Source organism: Dreissena polymorpha, unplaced genomic scaffold, assembly GCF_020536995.1.
Source record: "Dreissena polymorpha isolate Duluth1 unplaced genomic scaffold, UMN_Dpol_1.0 chrUn005, whole genome shotgun sequence".
Lineage (NCBI taxonomy): Eukaryota > Metazoa > Mollusca > Bivalvia > Myida > Dreissenidae > Dreissena > Dreissena polymorpha.
The window spans coordinates 311632-335551 of record NW_026273319.1 but is presented as its reverse complement, the minus strand read 5'-3'; the positions used below and the strand labels follow the sequence as shown (position 1 = coordinate 335551).

The window sequence follows — 23920 nt, the reverse complement described above, 5'->3', positions numbered from 1 at the left end:
TTATTTTTCGCGCCAAACAACGTCCGTCAACTTTGGCGTTAAAACAAAAAGATGTATTGTTCTTTCACGCGACGTGCTTAAAAGTCGATTACATTTAGCTTATTTAAAATAGCATATTGCTCTAATATGGATAAAACTGTAAAACTTGTCCGTGTGATTTATGTTTAATGCAAATTAAAATGACGATACCGATATGAGAAGGGAATTGCTCGAATTTATTAAACAACATGTGTGGATTTCTTTCCAGAGTTACGTAGCGGATATTAAAATTGACACCGACATATCACCATTTGAAATGTTAACGTGTAAATGGTTCATACTTTTGTCAACGATCAAGCAACACAAAATTGAACTAAAGCCTTTTTAAATATAGGGATCAAGTGTTTAATGTTTCAATGAAACCCCTTCAGCCATTCATTCTTGGGAAATAAGTTCATCGAAAAACTTAAACCAGCCCGCATAATTTAAAAAAAAAGTTTAAGGTTTATAAAGTTCACTCATTTCAAACTTGAGTTACCAGACTTGGCCAATAGGTTCACTCTAATAACGGGAAATATGCAAATGTTTTATGAATTCCCGAATTGCATGTCCATGAAACTAGCTTACTGAAAAACTTCATATTTCAACATTAGCTTTATGTAAATTGTAAACGTTTGCTTATTTGAGAACTAATGAATACCGGTACTTATTAGAAATACATGTAACAACTGTGAAACACTATTAAAATAATAAGCACGTGTATGAATATTTCATTTTATTTATCAATGAATAATATACACATGTTCAACATAAATTTATACCATATCGTCTATATTCCAACAAATGCGTTTATGATTCAACTTTAGTCTGTATCAATACATTTTAATAATTGAATAACAGCTATTATTAGAAAACAAATAAAAAAACATCTCAACATATTTTCTAGATTAAAACAACAAATCTTGAATAAATAATATAATTTACACATTCCCTTTCAAAGCTAATGAAAAATGAGCTTTACAATCCAAACATTAATACAAGTATGACCAATCTTGTCAGCCGTCATGGTTGAAAAACATTCAATGGTGGATTACTTCCAAGAAACACACAATACATAAAGTTAAGAAAGTAACAACATAGGAACCGAACAGTTCCATTTGTAGATAAATCTTGAATGGTAATAATTCATTTTTAGGTAATATTATTTATGTAATCTTATTGCTTAAAACGCTTGCCAGTACATAAAAAATCATTTTAGTTGATGACATTAAACAATCCTCAGCTTTTGCTAATTTCTGTCACTAAATTTGAAGAATACCTTTTTATGTTCACATTGGATTGCTTTTACCTGAAGTTCATATTGTACATTCGGAAAATGTCCATATCCTCACTAAAACAATGTTGACTGGATCATGGATTTTATGAAGTTTAAAGAAATTCTGTTCAAATTCTAATTAATCGACTAGATATAGATAAACATTTAAACAAAGAGGGTCTTCTCTACAACACTCTTATCAAAGTGTCATACACACATAAAATAAACATGAGGTAAAACAGGACAGCTTTTTAATAAATTTTGTTTAAATATTTTTATTTTGTTTTTATATGATTTCTGAGGGATCAAGGACTTGACCATAATGAACAAAATAAAAATGCGTCATGTTATTAATACAATTTAATTTTGTAACAAAACAAACATGAACATCAATGACTGCCTTATATATTTTCTTTAAAGATTCACCATATAATCATAAATGTTGTGTTTTGCTCAAGACATGTGAAACAGAATTTTCACAAATGCGCAATAAAGACAACTACTGTAAAAAAAATCAAAGAAAGAATAATAATATTTATATGTTTAATATCTCACAACTTTAATTGCTAAACAAATAATGCAACACCAACATTTCACACAAGCCTGATGCTTTTACATAAACTATGATGTGTTTGATGGTTTCAAGTAGCAGTTTATTTTTTGTTGAGGTTAAACAACACCAACTGTTACACTAGAGTCTCTCTTACATGAACACTTACCCTGGGAAAACCAGGCTCAATTCATCTGCCTAAAGTTTAGTCTTAGATTAGCCTGTGCAGTCAGCACAGGATAATCAGGGACGGCACTTGCCACCTAGACTGAATTTTTATTTAGAAGAAATTATGTTTCACCAAAACATTCTATCAAAGCAGAAAGTATTTTGCCAGACAAAACTTCACGCACATGTCTTAAAATTATAGTGTATAACAACTAATATACATAGTCTCTTGCCACTTGGAAAACTGGAATGTATTAGAAGATTTCAATGTAACTGTCGATTTTCGCTCGGTGCCTCTGCGCAACGCACTCTGCGATCCAGACGATGTTGCGATTCTCTTGCTCTTTGAGCTTCACGTAGGCATAGAACACGCCGAACTGGAACTGCATCATGAACGAGTTCTTCATCAGCTTCACCTAAAAACACAGACAAAGACATATGAGTCCTGTTCTGAGATAACTGGGCATAATGCATGTGCGTAAAGTGTCGTCCCATTTTAGCCTGTGCCATCTACACAGGCTAATCAGGGACGACAATTTCCACTTTAATGGAATTTTTCGTTTAAATGAAGTCTCTTCTTAGCAAAAATCCAATTTAGGTGATGTGGTCCCTGACAGATTAGCCTGTGCGGACTGCACAGGCTAATCTGGGATGACACTTAACGCACATGCATTATGTCCAGAACATAGAGTATATGAGCAACACTCTTGGAAAACTGGGCTGAATGCATGTGTATAAAGTGTCATCCCAGATTAGCCTGTGCAGTCTGCATCTCCCTGTATGTTTTGGGGACCTAGATATTACCCTATTGTTCAAAGCTGAAAGTATACATTGTGAAATATGGTAATTCAAACAGCAATATCACTTTCAGTAAATACGTCGTGTATCTTTTTCCAGGCATACCTTTATTATCGTTATTATTATAATTATTTCCATTATTTTTATTATTATTATTTAGGTACTTTAACGTCATACATTTATTGCATAACACGATTAGACTACCTCATGCTCAAAGAACTTGTCCTCTAGTGTCTTGTCTCCTGCATTATTTCCTGCTCCATCAAACAGCGCCTTGTATTGCTAGAAAATACAGAAAATGTATGGTCAGTATCATATTTTTTTATAACTAACATTCATAAAGAAAAAGAGAAGTCTGTAATGAAGATAATTCATAAATCTGAAATCAGAATTAAGACATACAGAAACATAAAACTACAAAGGGACAATTATATCTTTTGAACTGAAAATATCCACTCATTATAGCACGCATGAGTTCACTGGAATTTTTTAACAGACAAGCAGAAATTCCTTAATCTGGGCCTTTTTACCTCAGGTTGTCATCTGAAATTAATGTAAAACAGATCTTTGCATTTTCTGATTAAATCAAATGTACATTCCATACATTTTTGCAACACATCAGATTTTTAAGGGGCCAATCAAGTATTACTGTACTTACCCCGTAACTTTCTGCCACGCCCCTGACTTGATCATAGTCATCTGCCTTTCCCAACAGAGACAAACCGTCCGGGTAAAGCTTCCCGCAGCGTGGGTACAGCTTGGCACGATCTTCCTTTGACAGTTCGGTCCCGAACGAGTTTATCGTGATGATGAACGCTCTTCTGTCGGCTTCAAACTGTGCACAAATGATTTGGGTAAACGATAGATAGTGATGGAGAAATTCTGAATATGTTATCAATACATAAGACATAACGCTTCCATAACATTTTATAAACTTCAGGAGTTAAACTGCTGAATCATGTTTGAAACAAGGGACAAAATTGTCACAAAATCAGGTTTTCATTGTGAAAAAAAAATCTGATAAAGGGAGAAAACTCAAACTGAACTTTTGAAATGAACAAACAAAATTAAGCCCCTTTGTAAGTTTTTTTTTTTTTTAAATCTATTTTTAGTCGTGGCGACCTTGACATTGGAGATATTGACGTGATTCTTTCGTGCGACACACCGTCCCATGATGGTGAACAAATGTGCCAAATGATTTTAAAATCTCACAATGAATGACATAGTTATGGCCAGGACAAGCTCATTTATGGCCATTTTTGACCTTTGAACTCAAAGTGTGACCTTGACCTTGGAGATATCAACGTAATTATTTCGCACGACACACCGTCCAATGATGGTGAACAAATGTGCCAAATGATTTTAAAATCTGACAATGAACGACATAGTTATGGCCCGGACAAGCTTGTTCCGCCCGCCCGCCCGCCAGCCAGCCAGCCAGCCAGCCAGCCCGCCCGCATTCGCTAATCTAATAACCAGTTTTTTCCTTCGGAAAACCTGGTTAAAAAAGCAAATAATTATAATAATACAGGAAGCCCCTTCTTGTCGGCTGAAACCCCCTTCAAATACTAACATGTGCATTTTGACTTACATCTGTATGATTGAAATCCCATGCATTCTCATTTAACCCTTTCCCCTATAAGAAACAAAGTGAAAATGGCTTTAGCAAACAGCATAAAACCAGAACAGCCTGCGAGTAACTCACGGTCTGTTCAAGTCATATACTGTTTGCTGCTCATCGGTATCTACAAGTTGCAACATAGAACCAAATAATCACACCCAGTTTCATGATCATATCTTATGTAGTTTTTGAGTAATTATCTTATTAAGCGTAGTTTTATCGTTACCAACCGTGACCTGACATTTGATCACTGATACAAACGGTATTGAAAAATCCAACATGGCCCTTTAAAAGCATACCAAGTTTTATTCATGAAAATTCTGTACTATCTGAGAGTTGCAGAATCAAGTTATATAAATGTAATATGTACTTACAGCAAGTGCTTCACACATGGACTCCATCGTAGACCCGCCCAAACTTGCGCAGAATTGATAGAAATCCTCCAAATAAGCCTGTAACATACAAACCAAGATAGAGCTCTCACTAGTAAGTTGTAACCAGAGTTGCATAAAGACCAAGAAAGAGCTGTCACTGGTCAATTGTAACCAGTGTTGTATACAGACCAAGTTTAAGCTGTCACTAGTCAGTTATAACCACTGTTGTATACAGACCAAGATAGAGCTGTCACTAGTCAGTTATAACCAGTGTTGTATACAGGTCAATATAGAGCTTTCACTAGTCAGTTATAACAAGTGTTGTATACAGACCAAGATAGAGCTGTCACTAGTCAGTTATAACCAGAGTTTGATACAGACCAAGATAGAGCTGTCACTAGTCAGTTATAACCAGTGTTGTATACAGGCAAAGATAGAGCTGTCACTAGTCAGTTATAACCAGTGTTGTATACAGGCAAAGATAGAGCTGTCACTAGTCAGTTATAACCAGTGTTGTATACAGGCCAATATAGAGCTTTCACTAGTCACTTATAACCAGTGTTGTATACAGGCCAAGATAGAGCTGTCACTAGTCAGTTATAACCAGTGTTGTATACAGGCCAAGATAGAGCTGTCACTAGTCAGTTATAACCAGTGTTGTATACAGGCCAAGATAGAGCTGTCACTAGTCAGTTATAACCAGTGTTGTATACAGGCCAAAATAGAGCTGTCACTAGTCAGCAGTTGTAACCAGCGTTATATACAGGCCAAGATAGAGCTGTCACTAATCAGTTATAACCAGTGCTGTATACAGGCCAAGATAAAGCTGTCACTAGTCAGTTATTACCAGTGTTGTATACATGCCAAAAAAAAGCTGTCACTAGCCAATAATTCTATAATGAAATATGTGCTGTATACAGGCCAATTTCCTTCCACATGTTAATGCACACATAAAACGAGCCCCATGGTAAATTTGGTCGAGGAAAAAGGCTGTTGACTTAATAGCAGGTCTCATGACCCTAGATGCTAGACACAAGAGATAAAATTCTGCACCTATAACAATAATTATTCGCACACAAAGATTTTAACTTACAATATACAAACATCACTTGGTCATCAGGGAATATCTGTTCAAATTTATTTGTAACTCTTTCCTGGTATATACAATAAATAAGATTTTTTTGTAAACAACCTGAATCTTACCAAAAAAACATAAAGTATCGAATGTACATTGCTTACCTTGTACAGAGTGTTTCTGATGATTTCTATGTTCATTTCATCCAGATCTTGCTCCGATATGCAGTCCATGAAGTATGGTGCTGAAATTTCCCATAATTCTTCTATGAAACTTGAAAACATTAGCTATACATTTTTAATACAATAGATTGTAATGTGTTTATTTTGTCTGCAGAAAATGATTTTTTATAAGTTCACACAGAAAAAGGGGTAAATGTAACTAAAACTATGGCATAAACAAGACCGCCAATCTTAACCCATTTATGCCTAGCGTCTAGAAAAAAGGCCTTGGCAAAGCGTAGACCCAAATGAGACGCCGCATGATGTGGCGTCTCATCTGGGTCTGTGCTGTTTGCTTTAAGGAATTTCTGTAAGAAATATTCTAAATATAGACATAAATATACTAGACACCCCTAATTTTGGAAATAAATTGATCCAATTTAGAATGATGGGAGAGTCCACTAAGCATAAATGGGTTAATGCTGAATACATGTGTAATATTTGATATCTCTGAATAAAGATGATACATAAAATCTCAAAATATCTATTGACAGATAAAACTTGATTGTGATTGTGGACATTCCTCTGGTTTGAAGAGTTCAACATTTAACCCTACGTATTTTTAAACATTCGTAGTCCCTTAGAAAGTTATATTTAATTAAAGACCATTCTTATTAAATTCAAGTTTCAAAGGCTTGATTTCCAAACCGTAGATACTAATGAGCAGCAAACAGCATAAAATCTGGACATATTGCAAGTTACTCGCAGGCTGTTCAGGTTTTATGCTGTTTGCATATAGCCATTTTCACTTTGCTTCCGAGTGGGAAATGGTTAATGATTGAGCATACTGCTTATTTTATTGAACAGCATGGGTTAGTCTAATACCAAAAATAGAATGAGTCAACATTTGTGAATTTAAAAGTTCATGAGGTTCATGTGCGTGAAGACCAGGAAAGTGTCCCTGAACTGCTAATTAAGTAACTTACTAGTTACCAGAAACTTGGGGCAAATATTCAATTATAGTTACTATTTCCAGCTATTTAGTTCTTATTGAAAATCGTTGTATCTTGGTATAGTCTTGTATTGTGGAGGAAAACCCAGGTACCCAAAATATGGTCATGTAAGATGACCACTAACCAAACAGAGAGAGGGCATGGAGACATGGTCGCCTAAGTAATCATCATGTGGAAAAACCTTTGCGCTCACTAGACAGCCATAATTCATTCAACAAATGAGTCGCGTTCTTGAAAAACTGGGCTCCATGCATGTGCTTGAAAAGTCATCCCAAATTAGCTTATGGTCTTCACACAGGCTAATCAGGGATGACACTTTCCACTTTTAGGTATTTCAAAGGAAGTTTCTTATAACCAAAAATCCTGTTTAAGTGGAAAGTGTCATCCCTGACACAATCTGCATTAAGCCCAATTTTCTCAGAAGACAGCTCAAACACTAACCTAATGGGGTGTCAACCAGAACTGCGTTGTACAACTCAGCAGGAGTGGACGCAATGTGAATCGCTTCCATCTGTTCAAAGCTTCCCAACGGATGACACTTTGGAATGAGCTCGCTGATTGGTCGCTGGCGAAGGGTGCCAGTGATGAGCAGAATTATGTTGTCAATCATGTAGCTGTACCTGTGAGAAATAAGACTAGGACTACAATAGGTACAAAGTGTTGCTAAATTGGGTAGAAAGCCTGAGTAAGATGACATTTTATAATGAGTTTCTTAACCTATCAATGAAGAGTAACTTAAAAAGATAATTTTTCTTATTTGTGTAAGCTTCTTTCGGCAAAACATGAACCAATCCTTTGAAAACGTTTAAATGTAAGACCCTGATTGTTCTTATTTAATGTTGTTCAGAGAAACAATCAATATTGAGTCCATACGTGACATAATCCAGGAATGTTGCCAACGGTTCCAGACAGTGGTTCCGCAGATGGTTGAACTCAATCACCAACTTTTCCTTCAGTTTGTCATCTATAGTGGAGACGGACAAGGGACTTGGTTCATTGGCAAGGAAGTTGCCATAGTCTGTACTTTGAAGATGCAGCTTCAGATCTGAAACAAGTATAACGCCATGTGATGACATTCTTGATATAATTTAAGGCAAAGGCACCAGGCCCGTACCCAGGCACTGGGCCCAGGGGCCCGGGCCCCCCCAGCTGGCTGTCGAGTTATGATTTTTTAATTATGGGCCTACTGCAAATTTTCTCACATGAAAGGGCCCAAAGTACACTTCCCTGCAATACAAATGTGCAGATGTGTTTTATTGCCCCTGATACACAAGGGGATTAGCGCTAATTTACTCGCCAGTGGAGATAAGCCCTTAGGCATTGTTTTCTTATCACCTTATACAAACATCCCCGATCTGTCAATTACCCATTGTGCTCAATGCTCATCTTTTGATGGTGGGTGTAACACATCTTTTGATTGGACAAGGAAAGAGAAACAGCGAATGGATGGAACTGATACAGAAGGTTGTAGGTCTGAACGATAATAGTGTTTTCTCTTTTGAATTCAAACCTCGTCTAGAGTCATAGCTTATTAAACATTTCTGTGAAAACTGTCTTGTAGATGATAAACATTCTATAATGAATTTACTTTGAAAATTTATATAGAGGAGGTTTGATTTCAAAGAGAAAATACTAGTAGGTTATATGTCAGTTTCTTCCATATAACCAGGGCTCGCGCTGTCGTTCGCCACTTGAGCCATTTGCGAAAATATTGAGAATTTGGCTCAAGAAAAATCCGATTTGCGAAAATGCTAAAATCTCGTAAAATTTCATTGAAAACAGCCGCCATTTTAACCCGAAACTGGTTTTCTATATTTTTCTCTTTGTTTCAATGAAAGTATTCGCAATTTGAACCGTGAACGAAAACCGGTCTGCACCTGTATCGAGACATCGCTTGACCTTATTGTTATTGAAGTGCACATGGTAGCTGGCCAATCAAAACTGAGCTGGCTTACACATGAAATGACGTTGTTGAATGAAACGTAAAAATGGGTGGAGCTATGAATACACAGTTAATATTGTCGTCTGCAAACAAAATAGCGGATGGTCGCAAATGTCGTATTATAAGATTAAAAATGAAAATAAGCGTGACAATAAATTAATTGTTTCCAAGCTGACTATCGATCCAAATTAAAGAGTGATAATTAAATAATTAGTTCTATGTCGTTGATGTTACAACTTTCTGCCGATTTCCGATTGAAATGAAAAGGTGTTCATTAATAATTTGATCGTTTTACTCACACACTATGATAACTAACAGCGGCGTATTTTAATCAAAGGAAAACGTGAAAAACACGCGCGGTTTAATTGCAATTAAAATTTAATTAAAGTTACGAATTTGTAACGCATAGGAAGACTAATTCATGTCGTCTACTATATAAATGGAAGATACCAATTTGTCTGTACAGTCGTTAACATGACTTCTTTAACCTTAAAGCGTCCTTTGGACGAAAATGAGTCTGAACAAACAAACAAAATAATTAAAACACAAAAACTAGAGCATTCCAAGAGTCATGGAAAGTTGATAATAATTGGCTTCGCTTTGAGAATGAATCAAAATCAATGTACTGTGACCTATGCATTAAGGTGCAGAATTCCAACACGTTCACTGTAGGTTGCAATATCCTGAAAAAAAGACTCGGTGACGAAACATGCAAAGTCTAAAGGTAAGATTTTGAAGATGAGAGGAATTTTAATTTGAAATTACTTTGAAATGCTATAGTCTAACTATATGTATATATGCAGATTGACTATGTATTTTTTTTCAGATCACACTCATGCCGTCGATGCCAGCAAGCAGTAAAGCAGCAAAACAATGTATTTTGTGAATGAAATGTATGCTTGTATTTTACATGCCATTCATCATGTTGTTAAAAATGCGCTGTATTAAAATATCTTTATTACTATGACAATTGTGATTTGATGTATATTATAATATGTGACATGTGCTTGTTGTCATTAAAAGAAATATGAAAAATCTATAGTATAAATTGTTATTTGAAACAAACGAAAACTGGTTGGCAATAGGCCCAAGACGCACCACAGACAATCTAGGATCCAAAAAATCTCCGGGGGGGGGGGGCATGCCGGACACCCCTACATCTGGGTGGCTCAAACATTTTTTGGGCCAGCGCTAGCCCTGTATAACCATAGTAGTATTTTCTCTTTGAAATCAAACCTCCTCTACAGTCATACTTTACGTTAAATTTCATAATAAAGGTTTTTTTAGTTTCAAAGGTTGCTTTAACTTCTTTATAAAGTGTAATACATTTCTGAAATCTAAAGCTTTAAACATGTGTGTGAATTTCACACCAAGGGGCCTTGATAAAGCATGTCACGCTTTTTTTACCATTTTTACCTCGGCATGTCACAAACTGTTACAAAATCTTGGACCCCCTTCCCTAAAGTACGTCACAAACTCACACTATCGAACATTTAAAAAAAAATAATACTTAATTTAAATTTAATCTAAAACTCAATTCACTATGAAACCGTATTAAATTTCACTTACCGGTAAAAGAACTTTCACATTACAGGCTTTTATAACTGTAGGGTTGTTACGATGAGCAGTATGAATATTTATCCACGTGTTAACCTCTAATAAAAACGAAATTATAATTTAGATTTTCTTTCAACCCTTTACTAACTAAAAATGGAACAGTCCAATTATTTCGTCATTGAAATCTGTGTAGAGGTTGTGACTATTGAATAAGCCGGCCCAGCCAAGTTGCCTATTGAATATTCAAACAACAGAATCAGGAGATACGCAATTTTTCTTATTTTGACATAAAACTAATTCAAATGTTTCACAATTTTTTGAAAATTATTTTTAAATTCTACTAAAGAAATAATAAATAAATTATACATTTTTTTAAAATAAATGTGTGAAATCACACATGGCCTGACTTCCCTCCCCCATGTCACAAACTGTCACTTTCTTACTCATCCTTCCCCCACCTGGAGCGTGACAAACTTCATGGACGGCCCGTAATGGTTAAAGCTTTAGACTTCAGAAAGGTGCTGATTAACTTGTTATATATCCATAAATTTATAACACAACATATGTTTCTATATGCATTAAAATTCACCTTGAACAGTGCCTAATATAAAAAATCTATTCGGGAGGGGAATCGCCTCCCGCACCCTCCCCGTTTGGGCCCCCCCAGTCAACATTTCTTGGGAACGGCCCTGAGGCACTAATATTTATTACATGTGCAACATGTTTATGGTCAATGTTGCTTTTTTGCCTTCTAAAATTGGAAGTTGTGATAATATCTTTATGTTGATCGGGTAATAAATTTCAATGCACGTCAATGTGATTAAGGTATGTAGAAATAAAGCTTATGAGACAACAAGGAATGGTGGCCCAGACGTGCATTAAAGACAAAAATCCTGCTTTTATTACATACAATTATTTTTGAGGATGTTTCTTTAGGAAGTATATTGGTTCCATGGCTCAACATTAACCTAAAAACCAACTTTCTCTGCTGGGCAAGTACTTAGAAAATCTACTTGCCCTGAACGTAAAGCCACTTGCCCAAACATGAAATATCACATTAACTGTAAACCATTAACTGTAAACCTCATACTTTTTAATAAAGATCAAAATGATACACCACAAAACCTTTTTTTATTTTTGCACATTTAACAAAATTATTACAGTAACAAGGGCTGTTTGTAAAACATGCATGCCCCCCATATGGGCTCTCCGTTGTAGTGACAGCCATTGTGTGAATGTTTTTTGTCACATTGACCTTGACTTTGACCTAGTGACCTGAAATCAATAGGGGTCATCTGCCAGTCATGATCAATGTACCTATGAAGTTTCATGATCGTAGCCATTAGCGTTCTTGAGTTATCATCCGGAAACCATTTTAATATTTCAGGTCACCGTGAGCTTGACCTTTGATATAGTGACCTGAAAATCAGTAGGGGTCAACTGCGAGTCATGATCAATCTAACTATCAAGTTTCATGATCCTAGGCAAAAGCGTTGTTGAGTTATCATCCGGAAATTATTTTACTATTTCGGGTCACCGTGACCTTGACCTTTGACCTAGTGACCTGAAAATCAATAGGGGTCATCTGCCAGTCATGATCAATGTACCAATGAAGTTTCATGATCCTAGCCATAAGCGTTCTCGAGTTATCATCCGGAAACCATTTTACTATTTCGGGTCACAGTGACCTTGACCTTTCACCTAGTGACCTGAAAATCAATAGGGTCATCTGCGAGTCATAATCTACCTATCAAGTTTCATGATCCTAGGCCTAAGTGTTCTTGAGTTATCATCTGGAAACCATTTTACTATTTCGGGTCACTGTGACCTTGACCATTGACCTAGTGACCTGAAAATCATTAGGGGTCATCTGCGAGTCATGATCAATCTACCTATCAAGTTTCATGATCCTAGGCCTAAGCGTTCTTGAGTTATCACCGGAAACCATTTTACTATTTCGGGTCACCGTGACCTTGACCTTTGACCTAGTGACCTCAACATCAATAGGGGTCATCTGCGAGTCATGATCAGTGTACCTTTGAAGTTTCATGATCCTAGGCCCAAGCGTTCTTGAGTTATCATCCGGAAACCACCTGGGGGATGGACCGACAGACCGACCGACCGACATGTGCAAAGCAATATACCCCCCTTCTTCGAAGGAGGGCATAAAAAAGATGACGCGCGTCAATGATTTTTACCACTTAAAAAGACAAAGATTTTTTTCCTGTCTGACTTTTTTCAAAACGTGGCAAACCAATCATGATACTTTGTGTATTATGAACGCATACATCTCATAAATGGAAATTGGGTCTTAGATTTAAACACAAGGGCTGTTTGTAAAACATGCATGCCCCCCCCCCCCCATATGGGCTGTCAGTTGTAGTGGCAGCCATTGTGTGAATGTTTTTTGTCACTGTGACCTTGACCTTTGACCTAATGTAAGTTATCATGACATCCGAAAACCATTGTACTATTTCGAGTCACTGTGACCTTGACCTTTGACCTAGTGACCTGAAAATCAATAGGGGTCATCTGCCAGTCATGATCAAGGGGGGAGTGAGAGGGGGGTATAATGTGGGGTGGGGTAATTTATTAGATGTTTAAAAAAATACAAAAATTTGGGGGGGGTAGGGGGGGTGGGGGTGAGAGGGGGGTATAATGTGGGGTGTGTGGTAATTTATTAGATGTTTAAAAAAAAAATGGGGGGGTGGGGGGGGTAGGTGGTGGGGGTGAGAGGGGGGTATAATGTGGGTTGTGGTAATTTATTAGATGTTTAAAAAAAAATTGGATGGGGAGTTGGGGTGAGAGGGGGTATAATGTGGGGTGTGGTAATTTATTAGATGCTTAAAAAAAAATTGGGGGGTGGGGGTAGGGGGGAGTGAGAGGGGGGTATAATGTGGTGTGTGGTAATTTATTAGATGTTTAAAAAAATATTATTTTTTTTGCAGGGGGGGGTGGGGGGTAGGGGGGGGGTATAATGTTGGGTGTGGTAATTTATAAGATGTTTAAAAAAATATTATTTTTTTTTAGGGGGTGGGGGGGTAGGGGGTGGGGGTGAGAGGGGGGTATAATGTGGGGTGTGGTTAATTATTAGATGTTTAAAAAAAAAAAAAATTTGGGGGGGGATGGGGGTGGGGGGGGGGGTAGTGGTAGTGGGGAGTGAGAGGGGGGTATAATGTGGGGTGTGGTCATTTATAAGATGTTTAAAAAAAATTGGGGGGGGGGGGTAGTGGGGAGTGAGAGGGGGTATAATGTGGGGTGTGGGAATTTATAAGATGTTTAAAAAAAATGAGAGGGGTGGGGGGGGTGGGGGTGAGAGGGGGGTATAATGTGGGGTGTGGTAATTTATTTGTAACTGAATAGTAATGAAAAAGATAAATACAATAGCATTTGAAAGCGGACAGAGATCAGGATATTTCTTTCTCTGATGGGATTACTGCCCCGTATATGAACAAAACAATGAGCACTTACAAAGTTGAATTGACACTTAGCAAAAATGAATGGGCACTTCTCAAGATTTATTTCTGGTAAAAAGTACAGACAATAGGAAAATCAGCGCCAGTAAAATTGCGACCCCATCAAATTTATTTCCGAGTCTGTGACACAACTATTTTGTTAAACATGTTAATTAAATTAGACAAACCCGATATTATAGTAGATCAAAATAGTTTTACCTTGCAATATGATAATTAGTATGAATAATCCAATAAAACACTACCATTATTTACGATATATGCGTTTATGAATTTCTAATCGGTATATCTCGGAAAATCATTGATAAATGTATTTGTCGTTTCAATGCTTAGGGACGAGTAATTTCGGCAAATTGGAACTCAACTTGCGTAAAACACTCGCTCCATTAACCGTTCGAAGGTGGATCTATGCATTGAGGAACAAACACACAATTGGTTCGGCATGTTGATAGCTAGACAAAGGAAGCCAATTTTGTCAGCGAGAAATGTGTCGCTTTATTGCTTCAGACAGGAAGCGGCTTTCCTTTGAAGACGTCAAACTGTAAACTCACACAGTGCAAATTTTCGGAAGACTTTAAATGACTCTTTGTTTACAATTCTAGTAAAAAAAAGCACTTGCTTACATAAAACTTTGGATTAAATTATCAAAATAAAGCAAAAGTGAAGTTGAAAAATATGATTTAATTAATTCGCGCCAGTTCAAATAAAAGGTTTTGCATTGTAAATTAACGAGTTTTCATGACAACAACAACTTAACAAACATTACCTCAACGATGCGATGATCGATCTACCTCGTTTTTTTCACAACAATCTCATAAGTCAAGTAAGAGCACGCAAATAATTTGTGTAAGAGTAATTTATCTTATATAAGATTTATGCAACGGGCATATCATTGCGTAATGGTGCGCATCGCATTATGGAAATGATGCGCAGTTTTTGGTTTCAATGGGAAAAGAACGAACTGCGCACCTTTATCCCAGTCCCTGGGCGGACAACAAGATTATGAAATAACTTGCCGGAACCCAACTTTTACTTGCCAGGGGCAATCAGAAAACCGTTAATGTTGAGCCATGGGTTCATTTCTGACACTGGTTTGGTGAGGAAACTACTATATTAACAATTACCAAAATAATTAATGTTTTAGTATAGTTTACCAGTTTTTTAGTCTTCTATTATTAAAAATGAAAATACAAATTTAATAGCGGAAATTTGTGTGAAAAATGGGCCCATTTTCCCCAGAAACACATTGAAAAGGGCAAGAAAAAAGGAAAATATTATGCTAATTTATTCATCAAATTAAATAGAACATATTGAAATAATTAACTTAGTTTAACAGAAACTTAAGTCTTCAATCGTTTTACAACACGGCTTGATACAATTATCGCATTATGCTGTTTTCATCATATACAAGAAAAACTTAAAGTCGTCAAAATAAAATATGAAAAAAACATTATCTAAATTCTTATATCTACCTTCCAATGTTTCACACTGTACAAGGTTCAGGTAATCGCCCTTTTTAAGAATTCCCGACTTAAATCCACGAACAAGACCTTCCAGATAACCATGGTCGATGTTAAAGAACATGTCCTGATACTGCATCATCTTGAAAAATCTAATATTTAACGGTGAAAATCCGAAACGTGAATGTTAAATCTTCGTTTCCTGTTTTCTGTCACATGACACAAACTGTACTTCTTTGTCTACTTCCGGAAGAGATTTCAAAGGGAAATAACTCTTACATATGGTGTACATATGGTGTACCACTCTGGATCCAACCGGCTTTTTATTGCATAAGGAAGCCTCAATCGGGACTCCTCGGACAATTCCGCCATAAAGGCGATCGTCTGTGTGGTGTAGCCCACTGTCCGATGCGTTCAGATTGAAGGAAGCCTCTGGTATAACGTAGGCGCCATTTTGTTTTCGGACTTCTTTCAAGCAAAATGGCCGCGCCCATCGACAGTTGTCAATTGAAGGAAAACAAAGTGCAAATCATGCCCAATACTTAGGAACGCGATACATATCGTATGCAGTGCAGTTAGGCTATAGATTGCCTCGATTTAAGACCAAAATTATGAACGCCTTGTCCTGGGAATTGGAGAAGAACAAGGAACATTTGGATATCAAAGTTCTGTAGTAGCGGCACCCTGTAATAGCTATAAGCCTATAACTTTGTTTTTTAACTTCTACCCATGGTTCGAGTTGTCGTCAGCAGTATTTCTATGAAACTAACAATAAAGATTTGTGTTTCATAGCTATAGTGCTTAAGACATAAAACACAATCATCTTCGAAGTCAAGTTTCTTGGAGCAAGTTTGTGGTAAGCATTTATCCAATATTGTTTATACTATATGTGTTTCTTTTTTTTTTAAGTATTCATTACATTTTCTTAAAGCAAAAATATCAAACACACACATTTTAAAATTGTGTAGGCAATTAATTATGTTTTGTAAGCTTCTTAAACAACCCTATGGCCGAGCTGGACGACACAAGAGCTGAAATTTAATGTCCCTGTCCAGCCAGATTGGTTTAACCTGGAAGTTAATTAGTTAAGGTACTGTAATTCAGTGCATCTCAATTATTTTTATGAAAAAAAGCAAAGAATTTAGGTTATTTTTACAGGACTGTCTTCTTTGGAACCAAATATTGCCCATTTAAAAAATCAGCTCAATATTAGTGGAGTGTCAAAAAGTTGGTTTATCCAATAATACAACCGCAACCCCTACTATGATATTGTTTAATCAAATTTAATATTAAAATAGCGTACTGTGTACATGTACATTTAGCTACAATGACATAACATTTTCATATTACTGAGTACTACTCAGAACAAAATTTGTCAAAGATTTTGTAGCAGCACAAATGAAAATAAAAAACACACTTGATTACATGTACTTTCTTTTGATACAAATGCATTCTTACTAGTACGTTAAACTGACATGTGATATTTGCACTGATACGAGAATTAAAATGTGAACACGTGTAAAATAATATGAGTTAACTTAGAAAAAATAGTTGCTATTGTTCATTTAGTTTTTCCTTTAAATCTTTGATTTAATAGATGTTGCACCGAGTTACTTATTTAGTTTTAAAGGTATTTAGAAATTATCTAAGTAAAATTATTAATGCAATATTTTGTGAACTATGCATAAACTTTTTAAGAAAGCCGCCCATGCAATGTAAAAGCAATACTATGGAAGAAAACAGCTTATTTTTAGTATAAATATATAATATTTTCTAAACTCTAAGAGAAAATTTACAAAGGGTATTTAAATTACTGATTTTGTTATGACATTTGGGTTTCTAATAACAAATTAATCAGCCCTCTGTCCACTATTGTTTATTGGAAAATCCAGACAGAACCCCAGAATGAAACTCAAAGCATGTAACAAGTCCATTTACCCGAATAGACTACATTAGTATTGTTAAACTTGGTTGTGAGAGTATTACATAAAAAATATAAGAGAATAATAGAATAAATTAACCAATAAATATTTGTAAAATAACAACAACTGCATTTTAATTAAATAAACAGTCATTTCTTAGTTCTTTACAAAATTAATATCACCCTCTTGTAAATTTTAGTTTAAATTGATTGCAATTTGAAGTAATGTAACATTAACTTTTTAAAAGTGATATACATTTTTGATTTAAAAGGTGACTTACATGTAGGTGTTTCCCTGTATCAATATAATCTTACTGTGACTCAATAAAAAAAATTTTGGCAAAAAACTAAAGTAATAAAAGCCTTTCAATATAGGTAAGTGGCAAGGTAACACAATCATGTTTGACGGTTATTATTTACTTTACTTTATTCACACTTTTTTTTAAATATATAATTATAATATATAATTATGTTGGTTGGTAAAGCAGATTCTTGATTTTCCAGCACTGAGCAGGATTTCTTAATAAATATAGGTCTCACAAGACTAGTACAAAAACAATGTGTTATTAAGGCTGAATCTGTACAAATGTAAGAAAAGAACAAAATATATAAGTAATATTTTTATTACTTTAAATAACAATAATAAGAAATAAGTGTATGCTCCATAGAAAATTTCATACATTAAACTTAAATTAAAAATATAACAAACATGTAATTTATTTCAATTATAATGCTTATCAAGCCTTAACACACTGTGTATGTACAGCTCGTTGTCCGGCTTGCTTAAACCTTAACATTGGCTCTAAAATCTCAGTGCTTCCACCTACAACATTGAAACTTCATATGAAGCTGCACCTTGATGAGTTCTACATGCCAAACCCATTTTTGGGTCACTAGGTCAAAGGTCAGGGTCACTGTGACCTCTAATATTCTTCTGAAAAGCTTTCATTTATTCAAAACTTCACCCGCAGCCCAGCATTGGCATCCGCTATGCGGTGCTCTTGTTTGCCACTGTCCTCAGCACAAAACATGATATATCTGCATGTGCATACAACCAAATCAGTTATACTGTTACTTAATTATAGTAAATTTTAGTATATTATAAGCTTTAAATTGTATTATGACACCACTCATGATGTGGCTATACAATTATACAATTATGGGACACATCTATAAGAGAAATTCCAATACATCACCATATCATCTCAGATTTAAGGCAGATAATCTTTTGTTTTTTAACTGCCATTTTTACTATTACATATTTTTATTATTTTATGTTATGATGCATTGATCTTGTTTCTGAATTCACCAAGCAATCTATTTTCATGTTAAACTTTTGAAGAGAGATGTTATCTGATATTAAAATTATAAAAATTATAACTACAAAGTGAAAAAACTTCAGTTGAATACTGTGACCAACTAAAATTTGCCAAACAGCAAAATTTTAATCAGATCTTAAATTAAATTAAATACAAATATAAGGAAAGACTCTGCCTCTGGGATCCCAGTTCAGACTTGTCTACTCTTTACGGAGAATCCGGAGATGGACGAAGTGTTACGATTGATGGTGTACAATCGTAACACTTCGTCCATCTCCGGAGTCTCCGTAAAGAGTCCACTCTTTACTGAGACTCCGGAGATCATGGAAGAAAAGTTACGATTGATGGTGTATTATCGTAGTAATGGTCCTCTTTACGAATACATCTTAATATTTGACGTGAAAAGATTTTTAAAAAAAACTTGATTTAAATATGTTAATTCAAAGTTCAATGTGTATTCTTGGACATAGTGCACAACAAAAACTGCATTTAAATCGGCCAGGTAATATGTATCATGTAAAAGTATTCTCATAATACCGGCCCTTCTGGTTGGTTGCTAAGGTTTGCGACTATGCTTGTGCTATAAATAGATTCTCAATGGGAAAAAATGAAACTCTTGCTCATGTTTTTCCTTCAATATTTATGCCCCCCTTCTAAGAAGAGGGGGTATATTGTTTTGCTCATGTCGGTCTGTCGGTCGGTCGGTCGGTCTCTCGGTCCGTCCACCAGGTGGTTGTCAGATGATAACTCAAGAACGCTTGGGCCTAGGATCATGAAACTTCATAGGTACATTGATCATGACTCGCAGATGACCCCTATTGATTTTGAGGTCACTAGATCAAGGTCAAGGTCACAGTGACCAGAAATAGTAAAATGGTTTTTGAATGATAACTCAATAACGCTTTACGCCTAGGATTATGAAACTTCATGGGTAGATTGATCATGACTTGCAGATGACCCCTATTGATTTTGAGGTCACTAGGTCAAAGGTCAAGGTCACGGTGACCCGGAATAGTAAATAGTTTCCGGATGATAACTCAAGAACGCATAGGCCTAGGATCATGAAACTTCATGGGTAGATTGATCATGACTTGCAGATGACCCCGATTGATTTTGAGATCACTAGGTCAAAGGTCAAGGTCACGGTGACCCCAAATAGCAAAATGGTTTTCGGATGATAACTCAAGAACGCATACGCCTAGGATCATGAAACGTCAAAGGATTTTCAGGTCACTAGGTCAAAGGTCAAGGTCACAGTGACAAAAATCGTATTTACACAATGGCTACCACTACAACGGACAGCCCATATGGGGGGCATGCATGTTTTACAAACAGCCCTTGTTGTAAATGTTTTTCACAAATAAGCGGTTTATAAAACATTTGATAAACCAATTAACGAATAATAAACAAACTAATACAATTATGTGTTACAAAATTTCAAAATCATAGCATCAACCTGGAATACACATGACATACTTTCCAACGAAAACAGGAAATCATGAAAATGATCTTCGTTATTTTCAAAAATAAACAGTAAATGAATTAAAACTTCTTAAAATTGAAAAACACGAACTGCTCAGAACTTCTTGCGGGTTTATCGTATAATTCACGATACAATGAGGAGGGCAGATATTCCAGAAGATCGTAAAACACGTGTTGCATTACAAAACGTGTGAAGACTACGCCCCGAAATAATATAACAAAAAGGTTCAAGTCGGGAGCAGGACCTGTCGAACATTACACGTACGCTCGATTGCTCATTGTCGGTTCGGGTACCCCGGATAATATTAAGTATACTTAAATGTATCCCGGGTACAGAAGATTTCCAGTCGTTACACCCCCTGGACGTTACACCCCTAGTCATTACACCCTCTAAGCCTGGACATTACACCCACCAAGATGTAAACATAATTATTGTATTTATCATTATTTTATTTTGTTTTCAAAGTTTTTTCTGTCGTTATTATTTATGATTTAGATGCATATTATTACATTATGGTGAAATAAAAATAAATGTATATGAATTAAGATTGTGTTTTGTTTATTCTAAATATTTATTTTATTTATCTTTATTTTTATTTCTGTCTGTATATTCTTGAAAAAAAAGTATTTATTATTTAGATGCATATTGTTACAGTCATTCTGGTGAAATAAAAATTAATGTTTTAAATGATGGCTGCTCAATTAAATAATTTGAGCAACCATTAATCTCATCAGTGTCATCTTACATGACAAATCCAATTAGTGGTTCATAAGTTGATTACACCTTTCTAATCTAATCAATATCTTGGTGGGTGTAATGTCCAGGCTTAGAGGGTGTAATGACCAGGGGTGTAACGTCCAGGGGGTGTAATGACTGGACACCGTACAGAAAATATATTAAATCGTACCCGGGAATTTTAACGCTAATTGGTTGTTGTCGGCTTATTTTCTTTCAAATTAATTATGTTCATATACGTACGTATGTCTTTATTCTGTAAATGACATCTGTATTATCGAAACTCATACTCAAAAAGCATGTTTAGCCTTTTTTTATTGTTTCGTATCCCTTAGCGCGTTGTACGACATCGGATTTTGAGCAGGAATAAAACGAATTCCAGACGTTTCGCACCCAAGTATTTTCGCCCCCTAGTTATTTCGCCCCCAAGACGTTTCGCACCTGGTCGTTTCGCCCCCAATTTTAATTTGAATAAGAAGATATTAATCAGGTCACTAATTTAACGCAGTATAAAGAAGTAACGAAAAAAAAACAAAAAAATTTTTTTTTCTATTTTATTAATTTATTTATCTGACATAAAATAACAGTGTAAAACAACATGATGGACACATACGATAATTCAGTACAAAGACCTATACTGTAGATAACATCTGTTATCTATAGGTCTTTGTTCAGTAGTAAACGACATCTTTATTGTTAGAAGCAAGCAATAATTTGCGCAAACGTTTTGTTGACAAAGAAATTTGTATATGAAAATTAACATCTTTAAATCATATATTTGTCAATACACTTAAGTTACCCTTTAACGTTTCGGGTTTTATAATACAGTTGCGCCTCGCTCTGGGAAAACGGGGTGTACTACATATCCGTAAGTTATTATTTAACGTTGAACGAGTTTGCGAATTTGACTTCTATAGTTTGTTCTTTTTCAATTTATATTTAATTTTCAGGAATTATCAGATTTGTATTGAATTATTCATTATCCACATTTCAACACAAGCCGGTCAAAAATAAGGGTGATATATCGATATGATTAAGTGATGAGTAAGGAAAGTCCCCAAGTGTAGATATAGCAATTAACACTCCATGACGATCCTTATCTATTTAACATCGGATTAGCGGCAATGTTCTAAAAGATAAGATGCCCGCATTGAGTGGCATGTTTATTACACTTGCTCAGACTGTTAATCAAATACCCATTTAGGGAGCACTTTAATTGATTGTTGTTCAAGCACCACTTGTGCGTTAGATGTCAAGTAAATCAAAGGAATTAAACGCAGTTTATGTTTAATAATGTCCAACGACTTAAATTAAATTGTATTTTTTATTTAATTTTATATTTGTTATTTAATATGAAATTGTACTACATAAATATATTGTAGTTTTTTTCATGGGTAAATAAATAAAACACAAAATTGTTGCATTTCACTGATATTGTTCTAAATCTTCTCACTTCATTAACTTTTTACAATTACCCTTTTAAACATAACAGATCACTTCGAGTATACATAATACACAATAATTAAGGATATACAGCAAATTACAATTACAAACTTAATGAGTCGTAATTATTATACATTACAATAAAGCAACACTATTGTTTGTAACTCAGGATCGCCAAATGTTTTAAATTAACGGTCAATTGCCTCAAATATATATGTTTATACCGGCTTTATGACGCGCTTTGGAATAAACTTGTATCGAATTTATTGGATTGTGATTATCAAGTCAATAAAAGAAAATCATCATCAATTTTTCATAAGTAACTAACCATTATTCATCTGACTCACCTGTTTTGCACGTTCGATGCTGCCAACGCGAACATGAATCACATTGGACCGCGTGTTGCCGAGAACGCACTTCAGTACTGCATCTTATGCATGGAAAATCCATGTTGCACACAACTCCCTTTCAAAGCTATTAAACTATCACACTATTATGTTACACTTTATAAAACAATGTTGAATGTCATAAAATAAAATCGCCGTTAAAAGTCCTGTTTTATTGATCTTACACTAGGTCTATGCACTGGTCTAACTCTCCATTAATTTTGTTTGACTGCATGCATTTTACATTAATATATATACTTATTGTGGCTCATTGTTTTTATCACCTACCCTTTGTCGGATGATGCGTGATATACTTACATTATTGATTCGGGATACTTTCTTTGATGGTTATATAATTACCACCAATTAAACTGTTCGTGTAAACAATTAATATATTTATACGTAAGCATTAAAGCGTACACAATACTATATTTATTACACGTAATTTTCAATAGTGTTACCTTTAATTACAATATTTTCAAACCACATCGAACAACAAAGGACAAACATCAATTGTAGTGCATTTGAATTTCACATTTTATTCAAACCCCAGCAATGAACAAACTACACAATAATGATATGTGACAAAACATTGTACATTTAAACATTCCGCTAATTGGGGGGCGAAACGACCAGGGGCGAAACGACCAGGGGCGAAACGACCAGGGGCGAAACGACGAGGGCGAAAACGTCTTAGGGCGAAATATCCGAGGACCAATAAAACTCGGGTTTAGTTTTACGTATATTTTCCTAACTCGAGGTACATTTAAGTAAACTTCAAAGTACTTTACTCTGTAATGAGAAAATTTGTGTTCATATTCATATCCACTACGTTATGTGTAACAGATAGCCGACTATAAACATAAAACGATTAAAACTGTGAAAATCACCTTGATTGTATAGTATTTACATGTCTCGACACTTGTAGCGACGCTTACAATGTAAAAAAAAACGAGCTTTAAAAAAGCTGACATTACTTTATTGACTCTCCCGTTACCGGTACTTAAGTTACGTTAATGTACACCTATATATAGTTTGATCCGGGTGTATATAAAACGCGGTTTGATCCTACCATTATAACTGCATCGAAATGGGGTTTCCATATTTAGTTCTACCGCCAACTGGTGTATGTAATACGTATTTGTGT

The 23920-nt window shown here is 35.3% G+C and overlaps 1 protein-coding gene across 1 annotated transcript; it reads right to left on the bottom strand.

Annotated features, from left to right (window-relative positions):
• Positions 1 to 739: 739 nt before the first annotated feature.
• LOC127863342 (V-type proton ATPase subunit d-like) lies at positions 740 to 15736 on the bottom strand. Its single transcript, XM_052402768.1, has 8 exons — positions 15499 to 15736; positions 7928 to 8099; positions 7496 to 7674; positions 6045 to 6124; positions 4806 to 4883; positions 3469 to 3645; positions 3015 to 3092; positions 740 to 2428 (listed from the first exon to the last, which is right to left on the bottom strand). Exons 1-8 carry the CDS (start codon positions 15626 to 15628, stop codon positions 2267 to 2269), a joined length of 1056 nt encoding a protein of 351 aa, XP_052258728.1. The 5' UTR covers positions 15629 to 15736; the 3' UTR covers positions 740 to 2266.
• Positions 15737 to 23920: the final 8184 nt, after the last annotated feature.